The sequence below is a fragment of the Dreissena polymorpha genome, chromosome 4, assembly GCF_020536995.1.
Source record: "Dreissena polymorpha isolate Duluth1 chromosome 4, UMN_Dpol_1.0, whole genome shotgun sequence".
In the NCBI taxonomy this organism is placed as follows: Eukaryota; Metazoa; Mollusca; class Bivalvia; order Myida; family Dreissenidae; genus Dreissena; species Dreissena polymorpha.
The window spans coordinates 67425991-67448218 of record NC_068358.1 but is presented as its reverse complement, the minus strand read 5'-3'; the positions used below and the strand labels follow the sequence as shown (position 1 = coordinate 67448218).

The following is a 22228-nucleotide window of genomic DNA, read 5'->3' as shown; positions in this document are numbered from 1 at the left end:
TATTTATTTGACCTAGATTTTTATCCCAGATGACCCAAATACAATCCCACCCAGATTTCATCAAGAATTCTGACCAAATTTCATAAAGGTTGGATGAAAACTGTGATCTCTTATGTCTACACAAGGTTTTTCTATTATTTGACCTAGTGACCTAGTTTTTGACCCCAGATGACCCAAATAAAATCCCAACCCAGATTTCATCAAGATAAACATTCTGACCAAATTTCATAAAGATTGGATGAAAACTGTGACCTCTATTGTCTACAGAAGGTTGTTCTATTATTTGACCTAGTGACCTTGTTTTTGACCCCAGATGACCCAAATACAATCCCAAACCGGATTTCATCAAGATAAACATTTTGACCAAATTTCATCAAGATTGGATGCAAACTGTGACCTCTACTGTCTACACAAACAAATTGTTGACGGACGGACGCACGGACACACGCAGGCACGCACAACGGACGCCGGACATCACACGATCACATAAGCTCACCGTGTCACTTCATGACAGGTGACCTAGAATATGTGTCGGAGATAAACATGAACAGTTGTGGTTAAAATCCCATAGAAACAAGGGCTGTTTGTAAAACATGCATGCCCCCCTATATGGGCTATAAGTTGTAGTAGCAGCCATTGTGTGAATACGTTTTTTGTCACTGTGAATGGTGGTGGTGGTGGTGGTGGTGGTGATGGTGGTGTAGTAGTAGTAGTAGTAGTAGTAGTAGTAGTAGTAGTAGTAGTAGTAGTAGTAGTAGTAGTAGTAATAGTAGTTGTAGTAGTAATAGTAGTAGTAGTAGTAGTAGTAGTAGTAGTAGTAGTAGTAGTAGAAGTAGTAGTAGTAGTAGTAGTAGAAGTAGTAGTAGTAGTAGTAGTAGTAGTAGTAGTAAAAGTAGTAGTAGTAGTAGTAGTAGTAGTAGTAGTAGTAGTAGTAGTAGTAGTAGTAGTAGTAGTAGTAGTAGTAGTAGTGGTATTAGTAGTAGAAGTAGTAGTAGTAGTAGTAGTAGTAGAAGTAGTAGTAGTAGTAGTAGTAGTAGTAGTAGTAGTAGTAGTAGTAGTAGTAGTAATAGTAGCAGTAGCAGTAGCAGAAGCAGTAGCAGCATTACAAGACCAATACTCAAGTATGATCAAATGGGAAAAGGTAACGTAGCACTGGCAGTAAATATGGGGCTCATTTACAGGTCAGATTTGGAAACTCTGCTGTAAAATGAGATTTTGAATGAATTAAAGGGAGGCAAATCTGTAATAAAAAGAACATGCATAAACCGTAGTTGTTTCCCTTGTTTGAACCCTGCTAAATCCTTACAAGTTTGGAAAGAATTGGATGAAAAATTTGGACTTAATTGCATAAACACCATTTTCTCAATTCAAGGGGAGGTAATTCTGTACTTCATGGACCAATAATGCTCATTTTTTGTAGGGTTCGTGTCCTCATTGATATAAAGACACTGTGCAAATTTGGAAAGGATCGGACAAAAAATGTGGAAGATTTTTGAAAGTTTTCACAAAATAGGCAAAAACGAATAAACATGCAAAGTTCAACGAGCTCCTGCGGCCATGTTTTTTGACGAATCAAATTTCTTTGAACAACTTTTTCAGGGGAGCCTTCAAAGGTCATCCCTGTGAAATTTTTTGAAAATCTGATGAGCGGTTTCTGACAAGAAGATTTTTTAAGGTTTTTACCATATATGGTCATGGCGGCCATCTTGGTTATGTGATCAAATTTTTTTTAACAATTCTTTTGTCCCATGACCTAGGGATGCTCCACATGAAATTTAGTTGAAATTGGCTCAATGGTTTAGTAGAAGAAGATGTTTACAAATTGTTTACAGACGGACGGACGGACGCCGGACGCTGAGTGATCACAATAGCTCACCTCGAGCTATCGCTCAGGTGAGCTAAAAAAGACATGAAATTAACATGTCATCCAAATATTTTCATCCGGATATATGGTCACTTTCGACATATTTAAATAAAACCCGACTTTTTTCAGTTTATAAGAAAAACATTCATAACACATGTTCTTACTTCAATGCCTTTGTAAGCAGTCACCATCTGACCTAAAATGGCACTAAATGACAGGGTTTTATCTCATGTTTACAAGATGTTGATGTTGGTCACAGCCAAACGGCCGCAGTAATCTCCACTGGTAAACGTCATATGTTCAGTTTTGTGACCCCCGGGGCCGGGTCAAATTTGAGCCCAGGGGAATAATTCAAACAAATTTGGTAGAGGACTATTAGATATCACTACATACCAAATTTAGTAGCCCTAGGCTCTATAATTAAGAACAAGAAGATTTTTAAAGTTTGCACAAAATAGGCCTTATTTAAGCATATGTTCATTTTTGTGACCCCTGGGGCAAGGTCAAATTTGTTCCAAGGGGCATAATTTGAACAAACTAAGTAGAGAACTATTAGATGTCACTACCTACCGAATTTGGTAGAAATAGGCCCAATGGTTATGGACAAGATTTTTATAGTTTGCACAAAATGGGCCCAATATAAGCATATGTTCAATTTTGTGACCCCTGGGGAACGGTCAAATTTGATCCCAGGGGCTTAATTTGAACAAACTTATTAGAGGACTATAAGATGTCATTACATACCAAATTTGGTAAACCTATGCCATACAGTTATGGACAAGAAGATTTTTAAAGTTTGCACAAAATAGGCCTTATATAAGCAAATTTTCGATTGTTTGACCCCCCAGGGCAGGGTCAAATTTGACCCCAGGGGCATAATTTGAACAAACTTGGTAAAGGACTATTAGATGTCACTACATACCAAATTTGGTAGCCCTAGGCCCAATGGTTATGGACGAGAAGATTTTTTAAGTTTTCACAAAATAGGCCTTATATTTTAGCAAATTTTCAATTTTTTGACCCCCCGGGGCAGGGTCAAATTTGACCCCAGGGGCATAATTTGAACAAACATGGTAGAGGACTATAAGATGTCACTACATACCAAATTTGGTAGCCCTTGGCCCAATGGTTATGGACAAGAAGATTTTTAAAGTTTACACAAAATAGGCCTTATATAAGCAAATGTTCAATTTTTTGACCTCCCCGGGCAGGGTCAAATTAGACCCCAGGGGCATAATTTGAACAAACTTGATAGAGGACAATAAGATGTCACTACATACAAAATTTGGTAGCCCTAGGCCCAATGGTTATGGACAAGAAGATTTTTAAAGTTTGCACAAAATAGGCCTTATATAAGCAAATTTTCGATTGTTTGACCCCCCAGGGCAGGGTCAAATTTGACCCCAGGGGCATAATTTGAACAAACTTGGTAAAGGACTATTAGATGTCACTACATACCAAATTTGGTAGCCCTAGGCCCAATGGTTATGGACGAGAAGATTTTTTAAGTTTTCACAAAATAGGCCTTATATTTTAGCAAATTTTCAATTTTTTGACCCCCCGGGGCAGGGTCAAATTTGACCCCAGGGGCATAATTTGAACAAACATGGTAGAGGACTATAAGATGTCACTACATACCAAATTTGGTAGCCCTTGGCCCAATGGTTATGGACAAGAAGATTTTTAAAGTTTACACAAAATAGGCCTTATATAAGCAAATGTTCAATTTTTTGACCTCCCCGGGCAGGGTCAAATTAGACCCCAGGGGCATAATTTGAACAAACTTGATAGAGGACAATAAGATGTCACTACATACAAAATTTGGTAGCCCTAGGCCCAATGGTTATGGACAAGAAGATTTTTAAAGTTTGCACAAAATAGGCCTTATATAAGCAAATTTTCAATTTTTTAACCCCCTGGGGCAGGGTCAAATTTGACCCCAGGGGCATAATTTGAACAAACTTGGTAGAGGACTATAAGATGTCACTACATACCAAATTTGGTAGCCCTAGGCCCATTGGTTATGGAAAAGAAGATTTTTAAAGTTTGCACAAAATAGGCCTTATATAAGCAAATTTTCAATTTTTTAACCCCCCGGGGCAGGGTCAAATTTGACACCAGGGGCATAATTTGAACAAACTTGGAAGAGGACTATAAGATGTCACTACATACCAAATTTGGTAGCCCTAGGCCTAATGGTTATGGACAAGAAGATTTTTAAAGTAGGGATGGCAAAATTATTCGAATATTCGATTGAATGGTCAGCATTCGAATAATAAAAATGATATTCGCAAATCGCATTTTTTTCCAAACGTAATTTCACCAATATTTAATGACCTGCGAACCGCTTACTAAAAAGCAACCGAAATCACCTGGGAGTTACATGTTTGACGTGATGTTTCTTCGTGTCAAACTGATAACGCGGCCCGTATCAGTGTTGATTGCGCAATGCAATATACACGCTCTAAGAAAGGCCCCGACTGTTGTTTGCCAATGGGGTGCCAATTAACGGTTTCAATTGACTGGCGAATAATAATTAAGTTTTGTGACCACAGTATGTACAGCCATTAAAATGTGTGAATTACTCAAATCGCGCAATGCAATATACTTACTATAAGAAAGGGCCCGAACTGTTGTTTGTCAATTAGGTACCAATTAAGGGCTTCAATTTACTGGCGAATAATAATTTAGTTTTTGTGATCACAGTTTGAACAGACATTTAAATATGTGAATTACTCAAAAGTAACAGATGATATAAATTAAACAATCATCAAGGAATCATAATTCAAATCTGAAAATGCCACCAGCCCTTTCTGCAGTATGGAATACTTTACACGGACTGTGGATAAGAAGACCGCAATGTGTAATGTGTGTAAACTTAGTTTTACATATGCGCGGTCTGCTACAAATCTGTGGAATCATTAAAAAATAAAATTCTATGACACGATGTTTTTCATTCTATTTGTGCCCGATCACAGTATCGGTCCTAGTATTAGTCGACAGCGATACAATTATTCGATAGCAACGTTAATAAACAGCCTCATATTTAGCAAACGGATATAACTTACAAACCAATGGAAATAAACACATAACAAGGAAAAATCAATCCAGCCGTTTTATGCGAATATTCCATTGAATGAATTTGCGAACATTCGAATATTGATATTGGTATTCGATGCCATCCCTATTTTAAAGCTTGCACAAAATAGGCCTTATATAAGCAAATTTTCAATTTTTTAACCCCCCGGGGCAGGGTCAAATTTGACCACAGGGGCATAATTTGAACAAACTTGGTAGAGGACAATAAGATGTCACTACATACCAAATTTGGTAGCCCTATGCCATACGGTTATGGACAAGAAGATTTTTAAAGTTTGCACAAATAGGCCTTATATAAGCAAATTTTCAATGTTTTGACCCCCCGGGGCAGGGTCAAATTTAACCCCAGGGGCATAATTTGAACAAACTTGGTAGAGGACTATAAGATGTCACTACATAGCAAATTTGGTAGCCCTAGGCCCAATGGTTACGGACAAGAAATTTTTTAAAGTTTGCACAAAATAGGCCTTATATAAGCAAATTTTCAATTTTTTGACCCCCTGGGGCAGGGTCAAATTTGACCCCAGGGGCATAATTTGAACAAACTTGGTAGAGGACTATAAGATGTCAATACATACCAAATTTGTTAGCCCTAGGCCTAATGGTTATGAACAAGAAGATTTATAAAGTTTGCACAAAATAGGCCTTATATAAGCAAATTTTCAATTTTTTGACCCCCTGGGGCAGGGTCAAATTTGACCCCAGGAGCATAATTTGAACAAATTTGAAAGAGGTTCACCACAGGAACATTCCTGAGAAATTTCATCAGATTTGGACGAGTAGTTTAGGACAAGAAGATGTTTAAAGAAAAAGTTAACGCACGCACGGACGCACGCACGGACGCACACACGACGGACACAGGACCATGACATAAGCCCCGCTGGCCTTTGGCCAGTGGAGCTAAAAATTAACTTTATAGAGGTCTACCATACAATGTTACACAGTATTAAACCCATCACCTTTTTCGATTTCAGAGAAGAGAAATTTTGTTAAAATCTACCCAACAGTTCAGGCAAACGAGGCAAAAGTTAACACAAGCATAACCACACACGTACACCTATGCACACACTTCCAGACTTAATGGAGAATACTAGGTTAGCATTGAATACAGAGAAGTTTATGTTGCGAGGCTAAGAACGCCAGGAGCGCAAGCCTTGGTGAGCGCTTTCGGTGTTCGAGCCGAGCAACATAAACTTCTCTGTATTCAACGGTTATCGTAGTATTCTATTTATCCCATTTGATTTTTTTCAACGTGACATTTAACATAAATAGATCTAATAACCTTAACAATAATTTTAATTCATTCATAAAAGCGCTTAAAATCTAATGAATGTAACCATGCATAGTGATATAGAATGTATTTGTTCTGATACGCAAAATAGTCTTAAAAAATTTCACCATATGCCTCGATTCAATTTTACGCAGCATGCAAATTGTAACACATTACGACCGCCAAAAGAAAATGTTACTTTAATATAATTCATTTTATTTTCAACGAAAATGATCAAAATCCAATATGGCAGCGATTACTCCTGGCAAAATGATGTTGATGTCAACATACATGTACATGTAGATTTACACACAGAGTCGTTCTAAACATAAATTATTAAAAAAAAACAATACTTTACAATACTATACAATACAATAATTTAGCTTCACATCCTGTAGTTTGTGACCCAACACAAGATACTCCGTCATAATTCTATTAAACTTTGAAACACTTGTTGCAAACGAGTTATTCTTACTGAATAGACTTTCTTTGATAAAATAACAAAGACAAAGTTTATTCATCAAAGAAAATACCCTAACGTTATCTTAAATCCAAAAGCAAGACAATTCGAATAGACTACTGAACCCAAATACACACCCATCAATATGTTCTACACACACAATTTCACATTCAAATAGGCACGCACATTCTGGACATCAATAACACAAATAAGCTATATCTACATGTAGATCTAAATCTTTTGTCTCACCCGCTCCATCCGAGGTAAGTAGTCCATAGAATATGCACTTTTTCATAATTACATCCAGGATAAATTTACACAAAAAAATGCAAGTCTTCAATGTTTTATTTCCAGACAATATGCTAGTTTACACTTTAAGATGACACAACATACTGTTGGAAAATGACGCAATAAGTATGTCATTTTATGACGCAATCAATCAGCTGATTCATTTTACGGAAGGCGAAAAATTATGTCCCTTGACTAGATCTTAAGATTGAAGGTCGTAAAATTTTAAAGCTAAGGTTTTCTCAACTCTAGAGATTAGTTATGAAAAATCATTCAGTGGTAGAATAAAAAGTAGTCCGTGCATGCGACAGGTATATTAAGCAAGGTTGGATACAGGCTAGTTTATTCCATAAGGTGTTATACCGTCAATGTCGGTATAAAAATGCGATAAAAGGGTATCCTTCCTGCTCCACATGAGCAGTATGAGCTCAGATCAACTAAAAAGGTTACTTACCAGGAACTTTTTTTCGACTTGGTGGAATAAAAGTTATCCATATGAACATCGGGAATATCAAGAAGACACTTGTGAGAATCTACAAAGAAATTTGAGGAATTATTTAATCATTTTAACCATTGTAATAATTTTAACATTATAGTTACATGTAGAAACATATTTGTAAATAAATATATAAGTATGTCACAGATGAAATGTCTTCCTCTTTCAGATGATGCAATAACAGTTTTAACAGAGTGAAGGCCAGTCATATACACATACTATAAAATATTGACCCAATGTGAATAATTTTTTTGGCTTAATATTGAACTTGACTTTGTTTTTATAGGAAAAACAAGCCTGGACAATTTGGAGAAGATTCAGTGAAAAGTGTATTAGTTAAGACAGCTAAAACAAAAAATATTTTCCTTGCATGAGGTGTTTCCGAAATCTCAGCCCTGGTTTGCGTACCTTGAACCAGTATGGCAGTCTTCCAAAGCCCCAATCCAGTTCCTTAATCTGCAGATTTCCCAGGAACTTCTTGGTGAGCCACTTCTGACAGCAGGGGTGTGCCAGGAAGTGGATGTAGCCTGCGTCATGGGCTATCTCTATAACTGTCTTGTTGTTGAAGTCTGGTAGACGCCTGCCCAGCATGTGGTATGCCTGGGAGCTGTTGTCACGCCAACAGATGGCCAGTGCACCCAGAGCCATCTCCCCAAACTCCCTGGTATATGGATGATACTGGATTGAGTTCTGATTATGGAAGAGTTTGGTGTTTTGTAAATAGTATTATAAAACACTTTGAACTACACTATTCAGTATTGTGTTCATAGACTTTTACAAAGATTCAACTAAAATAGCAGTAAAATATATGTGAACAGATGGTAATGACTGGGTATATACAAAATACTTTGTTGAAAATGCCTCTCTCTCACAATTTTTGAATCTGTTTACTTTATTTAGCTATATAATTATAAGTCATTAAATTAGCACTAACTCTTTTTGGAAAAATATACATCTAAATGGTTAAGAATTACTAAGTGCATAGACACGTTGAAAAAAAAGTGACTTCTAGAGTGATCACAATCTTTTTCTTTTATTTGACCTATAGAAAGGGGTCTGGTAGACAAATAGTCTGAAGGGAGGAAATAATGTTGACATAATTTGGACATTGAGATATGCATACATTGTAATGAGTTGAAAAACCTCTTCAAACAGACAAACAAATGAACATCTAGTTTAACTATACAACAAGATTTTATTTTAAACTTCATGAACTAAGTTTACATTTGGGTGAAGTCTGTTATGTTGTTATTAAGATTCTTAATCCTTATGAAAAATGGTGGCAGTCTTTCATTTCTGTTCACTGTATTCACTTTTGCAATATAGTCAGCACCTTTACATTGTTCAATTGACAACATCTAACCAAGGTAAGGAGACCAAATGTATGTTTTGGAGCCTTTTATGACATATGGGATCAGAATAGGTTTTACCCTCTCTCTTTTTTTGAGAATGGACTTCAATCTCAGAAATGAACCTTGCATGGGCCATTAGGATCCACATAAATGTGCAGTGAAATCACATCCCTAAATATTAACCGTGTTTTTGACACCAAGTAATCTTATTTGGAAGACAAATGCTTCTACAAAGTTTAGTGAAGATTAAGAAACACATATGGTCTCTAGAGTGTTCACTGTACACAATTAACTATGGACAAAAGGTGATCAAAAAATTCACAAAGAGCTTGTTCTGTTTAAGTGAGCTTACAATGTCCATCACATCTGCTCAGCTTTTTGAAAATGCATCAATGCTGTAGCACTCAGGGCAAAGTTACACGACAAAATCTGATCTTCCCATATTCCTGTATATCTAAGTTCTAACTTGCCATTTTTGAAATAGGCATAACAAGCAAGCATTAATTAAGAGATGCCTTATACTGCTGCTTACTTGGCCTTATCCTCGAGCTCTGTCTTCTGGTACTGTTCCATGTTGTACTTGGAGAGCTCCTTATAGATACGGCTGCAGATGAGTGCCACGCCTATGGGCTCATCACAGCGGTTCCACAGGGTTTGTGCCAACTTGTGCCGACCCATCAGCACTGCCCACAGCACCAGGCAGTTGATAGCCTGAGGACAGAAAGGTCAGGCAGTTGGTAGCCTGAGGACAGAAAGGTCAAGAAGTTGATAGCCTGAGGACAGAACGGTCAGGCAGTTGATAGCCTGAGGACAGAAAGGCCCAGTAGTTGAGGGCCTGAAGACAAAAAGGTTAGGCAGTTGATAGCCTGAGGACAGAACGGTCAGGAAGTTGATAGCCTGAGGACAGAACGGTCAGGCAGTTGATAGCCTGAGAACAGAAAGGTCAATAAGTTGATAGCCTGAGGACAGAACGGTCAGGCAGTTGATAGCCTGAGGACAGAAAGGTCCAGTAGCTGAGGGCCTGAGGACAGAAAGGTCAGGCAGTCCATAGCCTGAGGACAGAAAGGTCAAGCAGTTGATAGCTTGAGGACAGAAAAGTCAAGCAGTTGATGGCCTGGGGACAGTAAGGTAAAGCAGTTGATAGCCTGAGGATAGAGAGGTCAAACAGTTGATTGCTTGAGGATAGAAAGGTCAAACAGTTGATGGCATGAGAACAGAAAGGTCAAGCAGTTGATAGCCTGAGGACAGAAAGGTAAAACAATTGATAGCCTGAGGACAGAAAAGCCAAACAATTGATAGCCTTAGGACAGAAAAGTCAAACAGTTGATGGTCTGTGGACAGAGAGGTCAAGTAGTTGATAGCCTTAGGACAGAAAAGTCAAACAGATGAAAACATGAGGACAGAGAGATCAAGCAGTTGATGGCCAGAGGACAGAGAGGTCAAGCAGTTGATGGCCTGAGGACTGAGAGGTCAAGCAGTTGATGGCCTGAGGACAAAATGGTCAAGAAGTTGATAGCCTGAGGATAGAAATGTCAAGCAGTTAATATCCCGAGGCTTTCTATGGTGGTAATTTGTGGCAAATTATTTTGAAATTGCATGATGAACTACAAAGTTACAGTCAGGACAAGCTTTTATTGTAAAAAGATCTTCTACCTCTAAAAGTGTGACTTTAATCTTTTGAGGTAGGAGTTACACAAGACATGCCTCATGGTATGCATTACTAGTTAAGTTATTTTGAACAAGAGATGTGTTCTTCAGAAACACAATGCCCCCTACTGCGCCACTTTGAAGCCATATATTTGACCTTTGACCTTGAAGGATGACCTTGACATTTCTCCACTAAAAATGTGAAGCTCCATGAGATACGCATGCATGCCAAATATCAAGTTGCTATCTTCAATATTGCAAAAGTTGACCTTTGACCTTGAAGGATGACCTTGACCTTTCCCCACTCAAAATGTGCAGCTCCATGAGATACAAATGCATGCCAAATATCAAGTTGCTATCTTCAATATTGCAAAAATTGATCTTTGACCTTGAAGGATGACCTTGACCTTGAACTTTCACCACTCAAAATGTGCAGCTCCATGAGATACACATGCATGTCAAATATCAAGTTGCTATCTTCAATATTGCAAAAGTTATGGGCAATGTTAAAGTTTTCGGACGGATGGACAGACTGACCAACGGACAGTTCGACTGCTATATGCCACCCTACCGGGGGCATAAAAAAACATTATAAACATGCAAGCAACATTCTGGACAAGCTATTTTATGGTCATTTTCAACATTTTTAAAGTGTGACCTTGACCTTTGGGTTTAGGAGACAAGTGTTCCAGATGACATGGGGTCTTTTGTTGGGTCACAGGTGTGTCAAGTTCATTCTATGCAATGTTACAGCTGAAAAAGGAAATTTTGAGTCTGGTAAGGGACACCTGCACAGACTCGCATGCTGATTTCTTTGAAGTGTGTGGGGGGTAACAACTTCTATTTGTCAGACTCATCCGAAAATCTTTAACTTATAGCAGAGAATGTGCACCTTTCTTTCAGCGACTGCACCGTCTGAGCTGCTCATCTCTTTTGCATTCATAGACAACTCATATGGGTCAACAAAGTTACGGACCCAGGACAGCTTGTATATCAGCCGGTTCAAATTGTCTTTCAAAAACAAGTCCCCCATAGGCTGATCTGGCATCTGAAATATAAAAAAAGCTTACTAGTGAATTGCTGTATAATACATAAATTGTGTACTGTTATTTTTATAAATATACCAATCATACCACAAGAGTGCATCTTTAACACTTATATGTGTATGTTTATAAAGAAATTTTGGAAAGATCTTTGCAAGGGAACTTGGCTCTGCATGTTCAAGGTAAACAAGAGATGTTTTTGTCAGACACACAATGCCCCCTACTGCGCCGCTTTGATAGATGTTTTTTTACCTTTGATCTTGAAGGATGACCTTGACCTTTCACCACACAAAATGTGCAGCTCCATGAGATACACATGGATGGCTAATATCAAGTTGCTATGTAAAGGGACATAGAAGTTATGAGCATTTTTTGAAACCTAAACGCAAAGTGTGAAGGAAAGAAGGACAGACGGACGGTCTTATCACTATATGCCCTCCTTCGGGGGCATAAAAAAGTAAAATTTCATGTTGAAAATCTTATACATATAAAAATATATTTAATACACTACTTTTGACTGTTTATTGCTAAATGTGGACAAGCTATTACTGCTCCCATGTACATACGATGTTGATGCCCAGCACTGCGCCGATGCAGACATTGAGGAAGAACTCCCTGTCCTCGGCCTTCTCAAAGAGCAGCTTGTACTTCTTGTGGTTGAGGAACTTGTGAACCCTCACCCCCTGGGTCAGGAACAAGTCTATAAACTCCTCCCGGTCCTTCTGTACCAATGCCTTCTCAAACATCTTCTTATCAATCTACACACACAACAAGCTTGTTATTTACCAGGATTTGGATAGCCTTGCGGCCTGAGACATGCGAAAATGTGTCTTATGCCATATGTGGCCAGCGTAGCTCCAGACCAGCCAATGAGTTGGCACAGTCTGATTAGGAGCCACTCCAGACCAGCCTATGAGTTGGCACAGTCTGATTAGGAGCCACTACAGACCAGCCTATGAGTTGGCACAGTCTGATTAGGAGCCACTCCAGACCAGCCTGTGAGTTGGCACAGTCTGATTAGGAGCCACTCCAGACCAGCCTATGAGTTGGCACAGTCTGATTAGGAGCCACTACAGACCAGCCTATGAGTTGGCCCAGTCTGATTAGGAGACACTCCAGACCAGCCTATGAGTTGGCACAGTCTGATTAGGAGCCACTACAGACCGGCCTATGAGTTGGCACAGTCTCATTAGGAGCCACTACAGACCAGCCTATGAGTTGGAACAGTCTGATTAGGAGCCACTCCAGACCAGCCTATGAGTTGGCACAGTCTGATTAGGAGCCACTACAGACCGGCCTATGAGTTGGCACAGTCTGATTAGGAGCCACTATAGACCAGCCTATGAGTTGGCACAGTCTGATTAGGAGCCACTACAGACCAGCCTATGAGTTGGCACAGTCTGATTAGGAGCTACTACAGACCGGCCTATGAGTTGGCACAGTCTGATTAGGAGCCACTACAGACCAGCCTATGAGTTGGCACAGTCTGATTAGGAGCCACTACAGACCAGCCTATGAGTTGGCACAGTCTGATTAGGAGCCACTACAGACCAGCCTATGAGTTGGCACAGTCTGATTAGGAGCCACTACAGACCGGCCTATGAGTTGGCACAGTCTGATTAGGAGCCACTACAGACCGGCCTATGAGTTGGCACAGTCTCATTAGGAGCCACTACAGACCAGCCTATGAGTTGGCACAGTCTGATTAGGAGCTACTACAGACCAGCCTATGAGTTGGCACAGTCTGATTAGGAGCCACTACAGACCAGCCTATGAGTTGGCACAACCTGATTAGGAGCCACTCCAGACCAGCCTATGAGTTGGCCCAGTCTGATTAGGAGCCACTACAGACCAGACTATGAGTTGGCAAAACCTGATTAGGAGCCACTCTGTCTGTTAATGAGACCACTTAATTACACCTGAGAATAACAATCCCCAGTCTACAACGGCCAACAGCCACTATATTTCACTCCTAAAGCCATTTTTAACCTGAGAATAGCGGTCAAGTGTAAGTCGTTTCCTTGTGAAAAAGTAAACATTTAAAACTGCGCTGTTGTTGTTTCTTACAACTGAAGTCAAAGCATCTATTGGGAGTCTATTTTGCAGCCAAACAATGTGATTGTGGTAACTGCCTTCGATGTGTTAAATGCGGCCCACAGTGAGAAAACATTTAATAGTGCGTGGAAAGGGTTTGTTTTCCTAGGATAATTCTGTGCTGATTTTTCAAAATAAAATATGTCAGAGCATGTAACACGTTTTAGGTAATGAGAGTTTGTTCATTAAAAGACTGCTAATTAGTACATGGTAATTACAAACTTGAGGTAGTAATAAAATAGCTAAATATGGATTTGAAAACAACATTTTCTGATAACTTTTGTAAATATAATCAAATTATAAATCAACATTGAGTTGTAAACGCAAGCTCTAAAGGTAAGAGGCGATTCAAGTGTTTGAAACTGTTTGAATCTGGAAAAAGTTTGCATGTGATAGCAAGAGAGCTCTGTGTTGGACGTACGCAAGTGCATTGTTTGCTTAAGCATTAGCAAGAAAAAATCAAGGAGCATGAGTCGAATGGAAATGTGAGTTTGAAGCGTCTGAAGTTTGACACTGAATACATGAGAATGAGAACAATACGGTTTTGACGCATTTTTGTTTTATAACTGATGCGCTATTAATACTATTTTGGATATGAAGTTAATGACATGTGACAACCGTTATTAAAAATATATTGTAGTGAGCGTAAAACAAACTGTGGGATATACGAAATGAACTAGATGCATGGGTAAAAGCAATATTATCGTTGAGTTTAAGAAAAGGTATAAATTTAAATCAATTTATAAGATATCAATTTGTATTATTCACTAGAAATAAATTATGTTATACTAATTTATCGCAAATAAGCCTTTGTTTCCATTACATTGTGCCTTTGTGCTCTGCCTTTGATAACACATTAGTTAAGCCTGATGAAACATGAACCTTGATAAGACATTAATTAAACCTGGTAGAACTCTGACTTTGATAGAAATTAGTAAAGCCTCGGAGAACCCTGACCTTGATAGATTATTTAGCCTGATAAAACCCTAACCTTGATAAGACATTAGTTAAGCCTGAAAGTACCATGACTTTGATAGAAATTAGTTAAGCCTCTGAGAACCCTGATAAAAGACTATTTAGCCTGTTAAAACCCTAACCTTGATAAGACATAAGTTAAGCCTGAAAGTACCTTGACTTTGATAAGACATAATTAAACCTGAGTGTAAAATGACTTGAATAAAACATAAGTTAAGCCTGTAAGTACCCTGACTTTGATGAAGTCTTGCTGGAAGATCTCCAAGGCCAGGTCAGGCCGGTTCCAGTCAATTGTGAGCTGCAGATTGTTCTGGAGCCGGTCACGGGAAGCCACCCCTACCTTCTTTTCAGCTGAAGACAAATACATATTTCATAGCATCTTCCAAAGAGGTTAATTTAATGTATATAAGTCTTTTTTAGGGAAAACTTTGCTTAATGTATGTGGGTTTAGTGTTGTTCCTGATAAGCCTGTGTTGTATGTAATGATATTTTTTGTTTAAAATGGTCTGTTCTTCGAAAAAATCCAGCTTATATACATGTTAAAACAAGATATGTGTTTGTCAGAAACACTATGTCCCCTTTTGCGCCGCTTTGAAGCTATATGTTTGAACTTTGACCTTGTAGGATGACCATGACCTTTCACCACTCAAAATGTGCAGCTCCATGAGATACACATGCATGCCAAATATCAAGTTGCTATCATCAATATTGCAAAAGTTATTGCAAAAATGTTAAGTTGGGGCAAACAAACAAACACACAAACCAACAGACAGGGCAAAAACAATATGTCCCCCACTATAGTGGTGGGGGACATAAAAAACATTTTTCACTAGAACATTAATGAGCCCATCAGCCTTCATTGCATATATGCTAATAGGCTTGTGTGGCTTTCAAGGTGTGATCTTAATGATGGGAATCCGCTGAAATACAGAATAAACTAAAGGGCCTAATTGAAAGTACAAGCAAATCTCACACAAATGATATATTTTTTAATGAAATTCGCAAGAAATACTTCATTTAATATAAATAAGCTTAATGAGATCTGGTCACTTCCTCCGTTGGAAAGCTACATACACTTGACAAAATATGTGGTAAATAACCAAAGGATACTAATTTGCAAACAAATGGGCCAATATGTCACAAAATACGTTCATTTAAAGGTCTGGGTAACATTGAACTGTGAAGGATGTATTCATTTGTTGTAAAACAAATGATGGCACAAAAAATAATGGAGACAACAAAAAAAAAAATGAAAATGCCCATTAAAGCAGATCTTCAGTGTTAAATATATTTATCTAATTTAATAAAAATCTACCTACATGTGTAAGCACAATACCTCCATCAAACTCAACTTATTGAGCAGAAACATTTTTCTATTTTTAGTAAAAGTGACCTTGACCTTAGCCCGACTGGTTAGAATTGCAATCACAAGCTAGGTCTACAGGAAAACTACCAACACACACAATGTCTACGTAAAATCTTGTTCCAAAAAAAATTATTGAGAGGAAACCATTTTTCTATTTTGAGTAACAGTGACCTTGACCCAACCAGCCCCAAAATACAATCCCAAGCAAGGTCACAAGGTAAGTTCACTACTCACAAAGTTTGAATCCAATATCTCAATCCACACTATCTTTATTGAGAGGAAATCATTTTTGTATTTTAAGTAAATTACCTAAATCTTGACCATATGAGACCCTAATTCAATCCCGAGCTTGGTCTCTTTTCAAACTTACTAATTGTACATCTAAAGATTCCTTTTTATTGACAGTAGACACCATTTTTTACATTTTGAGGGCCATTATTCTGAAATGCAATCTGGCTGCTTATAAAACTAGACTTACATATATGCCTGCAAAGATTATCACCAAGTTTCATGATGATCTGAATTAACTTTTGTGAAATATTAAGCAATCATTTTTCTCCTGAATACCTGCATGCCACCTACAGCAGGTGTTCCTATAAAATGTCACTTTTAAATGGCCATATAAAATACATTTTAAAACAACAAAACATTTTAATATTACATTTTTAGAGAATTAAACATCCACTTGAACGCTAAAATTACTAACTGAATTGTTATTATATTTAAGTATGATCGTAAGTATGTGAGCCACGTATAACTTGGTACCATTACTTAAAATATTGATGTAATGGCTAAAAGCTATTTTCTACATAAATGGAAAATTACATGTATGTATTATATAATATTGGTTTTAGTGCGTAATGCATCAAATGCCTGTGCACATACATCTGAAGAGGGCCCTGAGTATGTACTTGTCAAGATCCTTCATGCTGGAGCCCCAGCCCTTAATGTTCACCACAGTGATGTATGTGCTGTCCCCTTCTCCCTGAAATAAAAACCAACAGCATGTAGTCAAACTGCCAACAACTGGCACTCTGCACAGGCCAACAACTGGCACTCTGCACAGGGGTTACATTTTCACACACAAAAGGGATACAATGGCCATGAATTACTCTGCTCAGTTTCAGGCACCATAATTACGTTAAGGAATGTTACAGGTAGGCCAGACATGTTTGAACTTGGTGCAGACGACAAATGTTGGACAAAAGCATCGAAGTTAATTAAGGTAGTGGCAGACTATTAAACTTGGTTGATATTGGAAAATATTGACTTCATTTGGTTTATATCATAGCACTCTGCTGATATTTACCTGATACAAGGGTGCCTAATATAGTTTTTAATATCAGGTCAGTAGGTGTTTTTATTCTGTTTATCACCTGTTCAATAAGTACCAAATCATTAATTCAAATTCAATAAGTATCAAAGGTCGCCGTGGTGTAATGGATATGGTGTCCGCCTAGCGACCAGGAGGTCACGGGTTCGATCCCCAACATGGGATTAAATCTCCCCCAAAGACACCAAGTACTTGTTCTAGGCCCTGGAAATGGACTCGAGAGCGTTTATATAAACCATAGGCTTTCGATGCAATCGAGCTAAAATAAATAGGTTTAAACTAATAAGTACCAAATGACCATCCAATATTTACCATATTGGATGCTCAAAAAAGAAATATGAGCGACAGGCACATGAACATCTACAATAAATTTTTACCATAGAAGAAGTATGAACAAATTTCAAGGGTCGTCTGTAGCCTTGACCTTGAATCAAGTAACTAATCGTTTCCTTGACACATCACTCAGATATTATGATTATTTGTGTAAATTTATTTTGAAATCCCATCACGCACATCAAAACTATAAACCAGACACACAAATATTACTATATACTTATAAGGAATATTCATAAACTTCCATTGTCCACTGTAATCTTGACCTTGAAGCCAGCGATATAGTTGTTCAAATCAACTTCATGATGGATGGTGCCCATTTATTTTAAAATCGTGAGCAACAAAGTTATGAGCAGGATACACACATGTATCATACGTATCACAAATTTGCAAAATTCAAAAATGCACTTGAGTTACTTTCAGGACAGCATAAAAACCATGGACATAAAAGCTAATTCCTAGGTATTCCCCTTAACTTTGTTTGTGTGATAATCTCCAAAATTGTTGTATGCTACAAGACAATTCAACAGATCTGAGAAAAGAATGAAGATACACCAAGCTGCCAAATGATAACAGAACAATTTGTACCTCATTTGCTGATTTCACACACTGGATAATTTTGTCTCGGAGCGTAAACTTGGAAAGATCGTTGTCATAAAAGTTGGATCCAAATGCCCGTGTTATCATCTTGATGAGTTCTGGCTTCAGGAAGTTTTCTTCATAGTCAGGATCTGACTCTGCCCTGATGATGAACACAGACGTGTTATTTGTAGGGAGTTGTAGACAAACAAGGACTGGTAACAAACACTGATTGGTTACAAACAAGAACTGATGGTAACTTCTGATTATGTACTTTTGTTAGCATGTTAAAGGTCCAGTCAAAAATAAGCTAGTCTTCTGTAAATAACCATCCATCCCTTTCACTGCAATTGTCACTATATGATCAAAATAAACTCTATAAACCTTTGAATATATGTTGAGCCAACCCTGGGAAAATGATCTTAATGCATGTGCGGAATGTGTTGTCCTAGATTAGCCTGTGCAGGCTACACAGGCTTTTCAGGGAAAACACTTTACTCCTAAATTGGATTTTCGCCATATAGAGACTTCCTGTAGATGAAAAATTAAATTAAAGTAAAATATGATGACCCTGACTATCCTGTGCGGACAGCCCAGGCTAATCTAGGCCAACACTTTGGCACATGCATTAACCCCCATTTGTCGAGATTGTGGCTCAAATTATTTTATAGCATGATTCAGTTCCATGAATACTCACTTCTCCTGCAGTTCCTCGTATGCATACCCAATGATGTCGGCTATCCCACCACTTCCCTTAAGCACAACGATGGGCATCTTGTTCTGCAGGTAGTACAGGATATGATCCACGTTGCTAGGCGCCCCCTGCACCAGCAGACCCACCACGGGAATGAAGTTCTCCTGGTTTTCAGGCAGCCCAGTCTGCTCCTGGGAGCGTGCCTGCTCGGAATCTGAACCTGAACACCATGGCAAATGTGCTCACACTTGAGTGATAACAACCATATTTTTTATGGAACATCCCTTACAAAAAAATATGCATTTTTTTTCATCTATTCTCTTGTTTGGTATCTATGACCAAACAAAGTTATCCAATGTTTCAGATCCATTCAGACAGACAAACAGTGTAACCATGTTGTAAAACGACAGGTATATTAAAGATCATTATTATATTACATACACACATTTTATTACTATCACATACATTTTAGAAACAGTGACTTTCTTTGTTTAAAGAATTTATATGAGCCTCCCTCTGGAAAAAAAAGGGAATTAACCCATTTATGTTTAGTGGACTCTCCCATCCTTCTAAGTTGGATCAATTTATTTCCAAAATTAGGGATGTATAGTATATTTATTTCTATATTTAGAACAATTCTTACAGAAATTCATTTAAGCAAACAGCGTAGACCCAGATGAGACGCCGCATTATGCGGCGTCTCATCTGGGTTTACACTGTTTGCAATGTCCTTTTTTCAGGACGCTAGGCATGAGCAAGTGAATGTGCGTAAAGTGTTCCAGATTAGCATGTGCAGTCCACACAGGCTAATCAAGGACGACACTTTCTCTTTACCTGGAATTTCAGTTTGAAGAGACTTTTTTCAAACAAAAAATTCATGAAAATGGAACATGTCGTCCTTGATAAGCCTAAAATGCCTGCACAAGCTAATCTGGGCCGACACTCTACACACATGCATTTAGCCCTGTTTTCCCAGAACTTGGCTCATACAACAAAGCTTGCATCCATGCATCATAACACATGCCCAAACCTAAGCTCATGAGCCTCTGAACGGTGGGTCTCCTGCGCGCAGACTTGTTTCTGAACTGATTCTCAATGGCACAGCGCAGGCTAGCGAGTCTGGCATCCTGAGTCTCCTCGTCTGCGATGATGAAGTACGTGTGGTCAGGATTTAGCTCATATATATTGGTGCTGGGCTTCTGACCGACATTGCGAATCTGAACACCTTCCTGTGCAGACACAACGAAGCTTGCAATCTGTGTCATGTAAGCCTAAACAACAAACTGGGCCCAACATCATGAACATTCTCAATTTTTCAGATCAACATAGAAGTTGAGATTTGAGTTTCCACTCACCTGAGCACTCAATATTACAAAACAAGAGGGCCAAGATGGCCCTAGTTCGCTCACCTGAAAGGAGTCGGTTCATTCAATCTTTACCTAATGTCAAACTTGACCAAGATATTGACCAGACAAACATCCTGGTCAAGTTTCATCATGAGTGAACCAAAACTCTGCCGTATGGAGTGTTTTTGATTTTGTAAGATTAGAAATGGTGACCTATATTTTCAGTTGACCCGCCTTACCAAACATCAAACTTTGCTTACAAGGATTTTGTATAATATAATGAAAATTTGGACAATCTAAGTGCAATAATTATGGCATTAATTATGTGATTTTTGCTCATCATCGAACTTGACTGAGATCTTTCAGCAACTTTGATATAGAATGCTTGAGAAATGTGAATGCTAGAGTGTTTACAAAACACATGTGGATGGACAGACAGCGGACAAAGACCAATCCTAAAACCTCACCTGAGCAATCAGGTGAGCTAAAAAGTGTGTTTCACCAATCTGAGCCATTTTCCAACTGGTCCAAGAAATTAATAAAACCAATGTATTGACTAAGATTCACAATGATTAGGCAAAATATGTGACTTCTATAGTGTTCGATCACAAGGTTTCTCTCTATATAGTCACATAAGGAAAACTGCCCCACCCCCCTGGCAGCCATGTTAATTGACCCATCGGGACCATTTGCAAACTCATCCGAGATATATATAAAACCAATCTTTTCACCAAGTTTCATGATGATTGGGAAAAAAATGTGACTTCTAGAGTGTTCACAAGCTTTTTTTTACTATATAAATATAAGAAAACTGCACCCCCCCGGCAGCCATGTTATTCAACTGACTGGAACCATTTTCCAACTCAACTATCATATCAAGGAAACAAATTATCTGACCAAATTTCATGAAAATTGGGCAAAAAATGTGACTTCTAGAGTGTTCACATGTTTTCACTATATACATATACAGAAAAATGCCCCAATCACTGGCAGCCATGTTTTTTCACCGATCTGGACCATTTTCACTCGGCTCACTTTGCATACAATATGTTAAAAGCGTGTTTTTGGACGCTTTGCAGTTTTTTAGGACGCTCTCTGGGCGCCGCCGTTGTTTTTTGACAGATAGACTGTATACGCCGCTTTTATTGGAAAAAAATGCGCTTTGTTAATCAAACCTGATAACCATTCTATATAAGCACCGCGAAAAGAACGCGAAAAGAACTCAATAAAAATCGATACAAACTGATGTAAAAATAATATTCGTAACTTGATTTTGTAATTCTTAAGTGTACGACAAGATTTTAAAATAAAAACGTAACGGACTTGAAAATAATTCGTAATTACGAAAATACGACCCTTATCTGGAGCTCTGTCAGGTAATATTCATCTTGCAGGGGCTATTATCAAGTCCTGCCCTGGCTCAACCATAAATGAACTGCTCAAGAGAAAGCTAAGAATAGTAATCGTATGTGCTACAGAAGACTTTGGCATTTCATAATAATTTTACACACAAAAAGGACATCTATAAGACATAACAACATCCAACACCTACCGTTCCATCCAGGTAGACTCCGTACTGCACGATATCCTTGGGCACTATCCCTATGACCTTTGGTCTGCGCTGGCGCAACTCCGAGCTAGTCAACAGCTGGTTGTATATTAGACGAGAGTTCTGTAGCTTTATGTTGTACTCCTTTATTGCGTCTCCTATCATCTTGGGTATCCCCGCATCAATGCCAGTTGTGATGATCCAAATGTCTGTTGTGTTTGCAGCCTGAAAATGTCAAAATTTTGTGAAATAAGTACATGCAACAAACACTTTTAGCATAACAAATATCATATAAAATATCCTTAATTAAGGCCAAAATACAGATCTAGACATTGATCAAATCACAGGATAATTTCCATATAGCAGAAGTACATATTCAACAGAAAACCATTTGTTTCATTAAAACACGACAAAAGGACCTAAGGCTTGCACATGAAACA

At 38.3% G+C, this 22228-nt stretch overlaps 1 protein-coding gene across 11 annotated transcripts in view; it reads right to left on the bottom strand.

Annotated features, from left to right (window-relative positions):
• Positions 1 to 22228, bottom strand: part of LOC127879099 (transient receptor potential cation channel subfamily M member 2-like) — a 79021-nt gene that overhangs the window by 50099 nt on the left and 6694 nt on the right. For all 11 annotated transcript variants that reach the window (XM_052425730.1, XM_052425738.1, XM_052425739.1 and 8 more), the window contains 11 exons: positions 21792 to 22013; positions 19924 to 20122; positions 18897 to 19113; positions 18209 to 18362; positions 16840 to 16939; positions 14818 to 14939; positions 12086 to 12277; positions 11369 to 11524; positions 9362 to 9540; positions 7886 to 8138; positions 7436 to 7514 (listed from right to left, as the gene is read on the bottom strand). In XM_052425730.1, the coding sequence (XP_052281690.1) occupies positions 7436 to 7514; positions 7886 to 8138; positions 9362 to 9540; positions 11369 to 11524; positions 12086 to 12277; positions 14818 to 14939; positions 16840 to 16939; positions 18209 to 18362; positions 18897 to 19113; positions 19924 to 20122; positions 21792 to 22013 (1873 nt within the window). The remainder of the gene's footprint in view (positions 1 to 7435; positions 7515 to 7885; positions 8139 to 9361; positions 9541 to 11368; positions 11525 to 12085; positions 12278 to 14817; positions 14940 to 16839; positions 16940 to 18208; positions 18363 to 18896; positions 19114 to 19923; positions 20123 to 21791; positions 22014 to 22228) is intronic.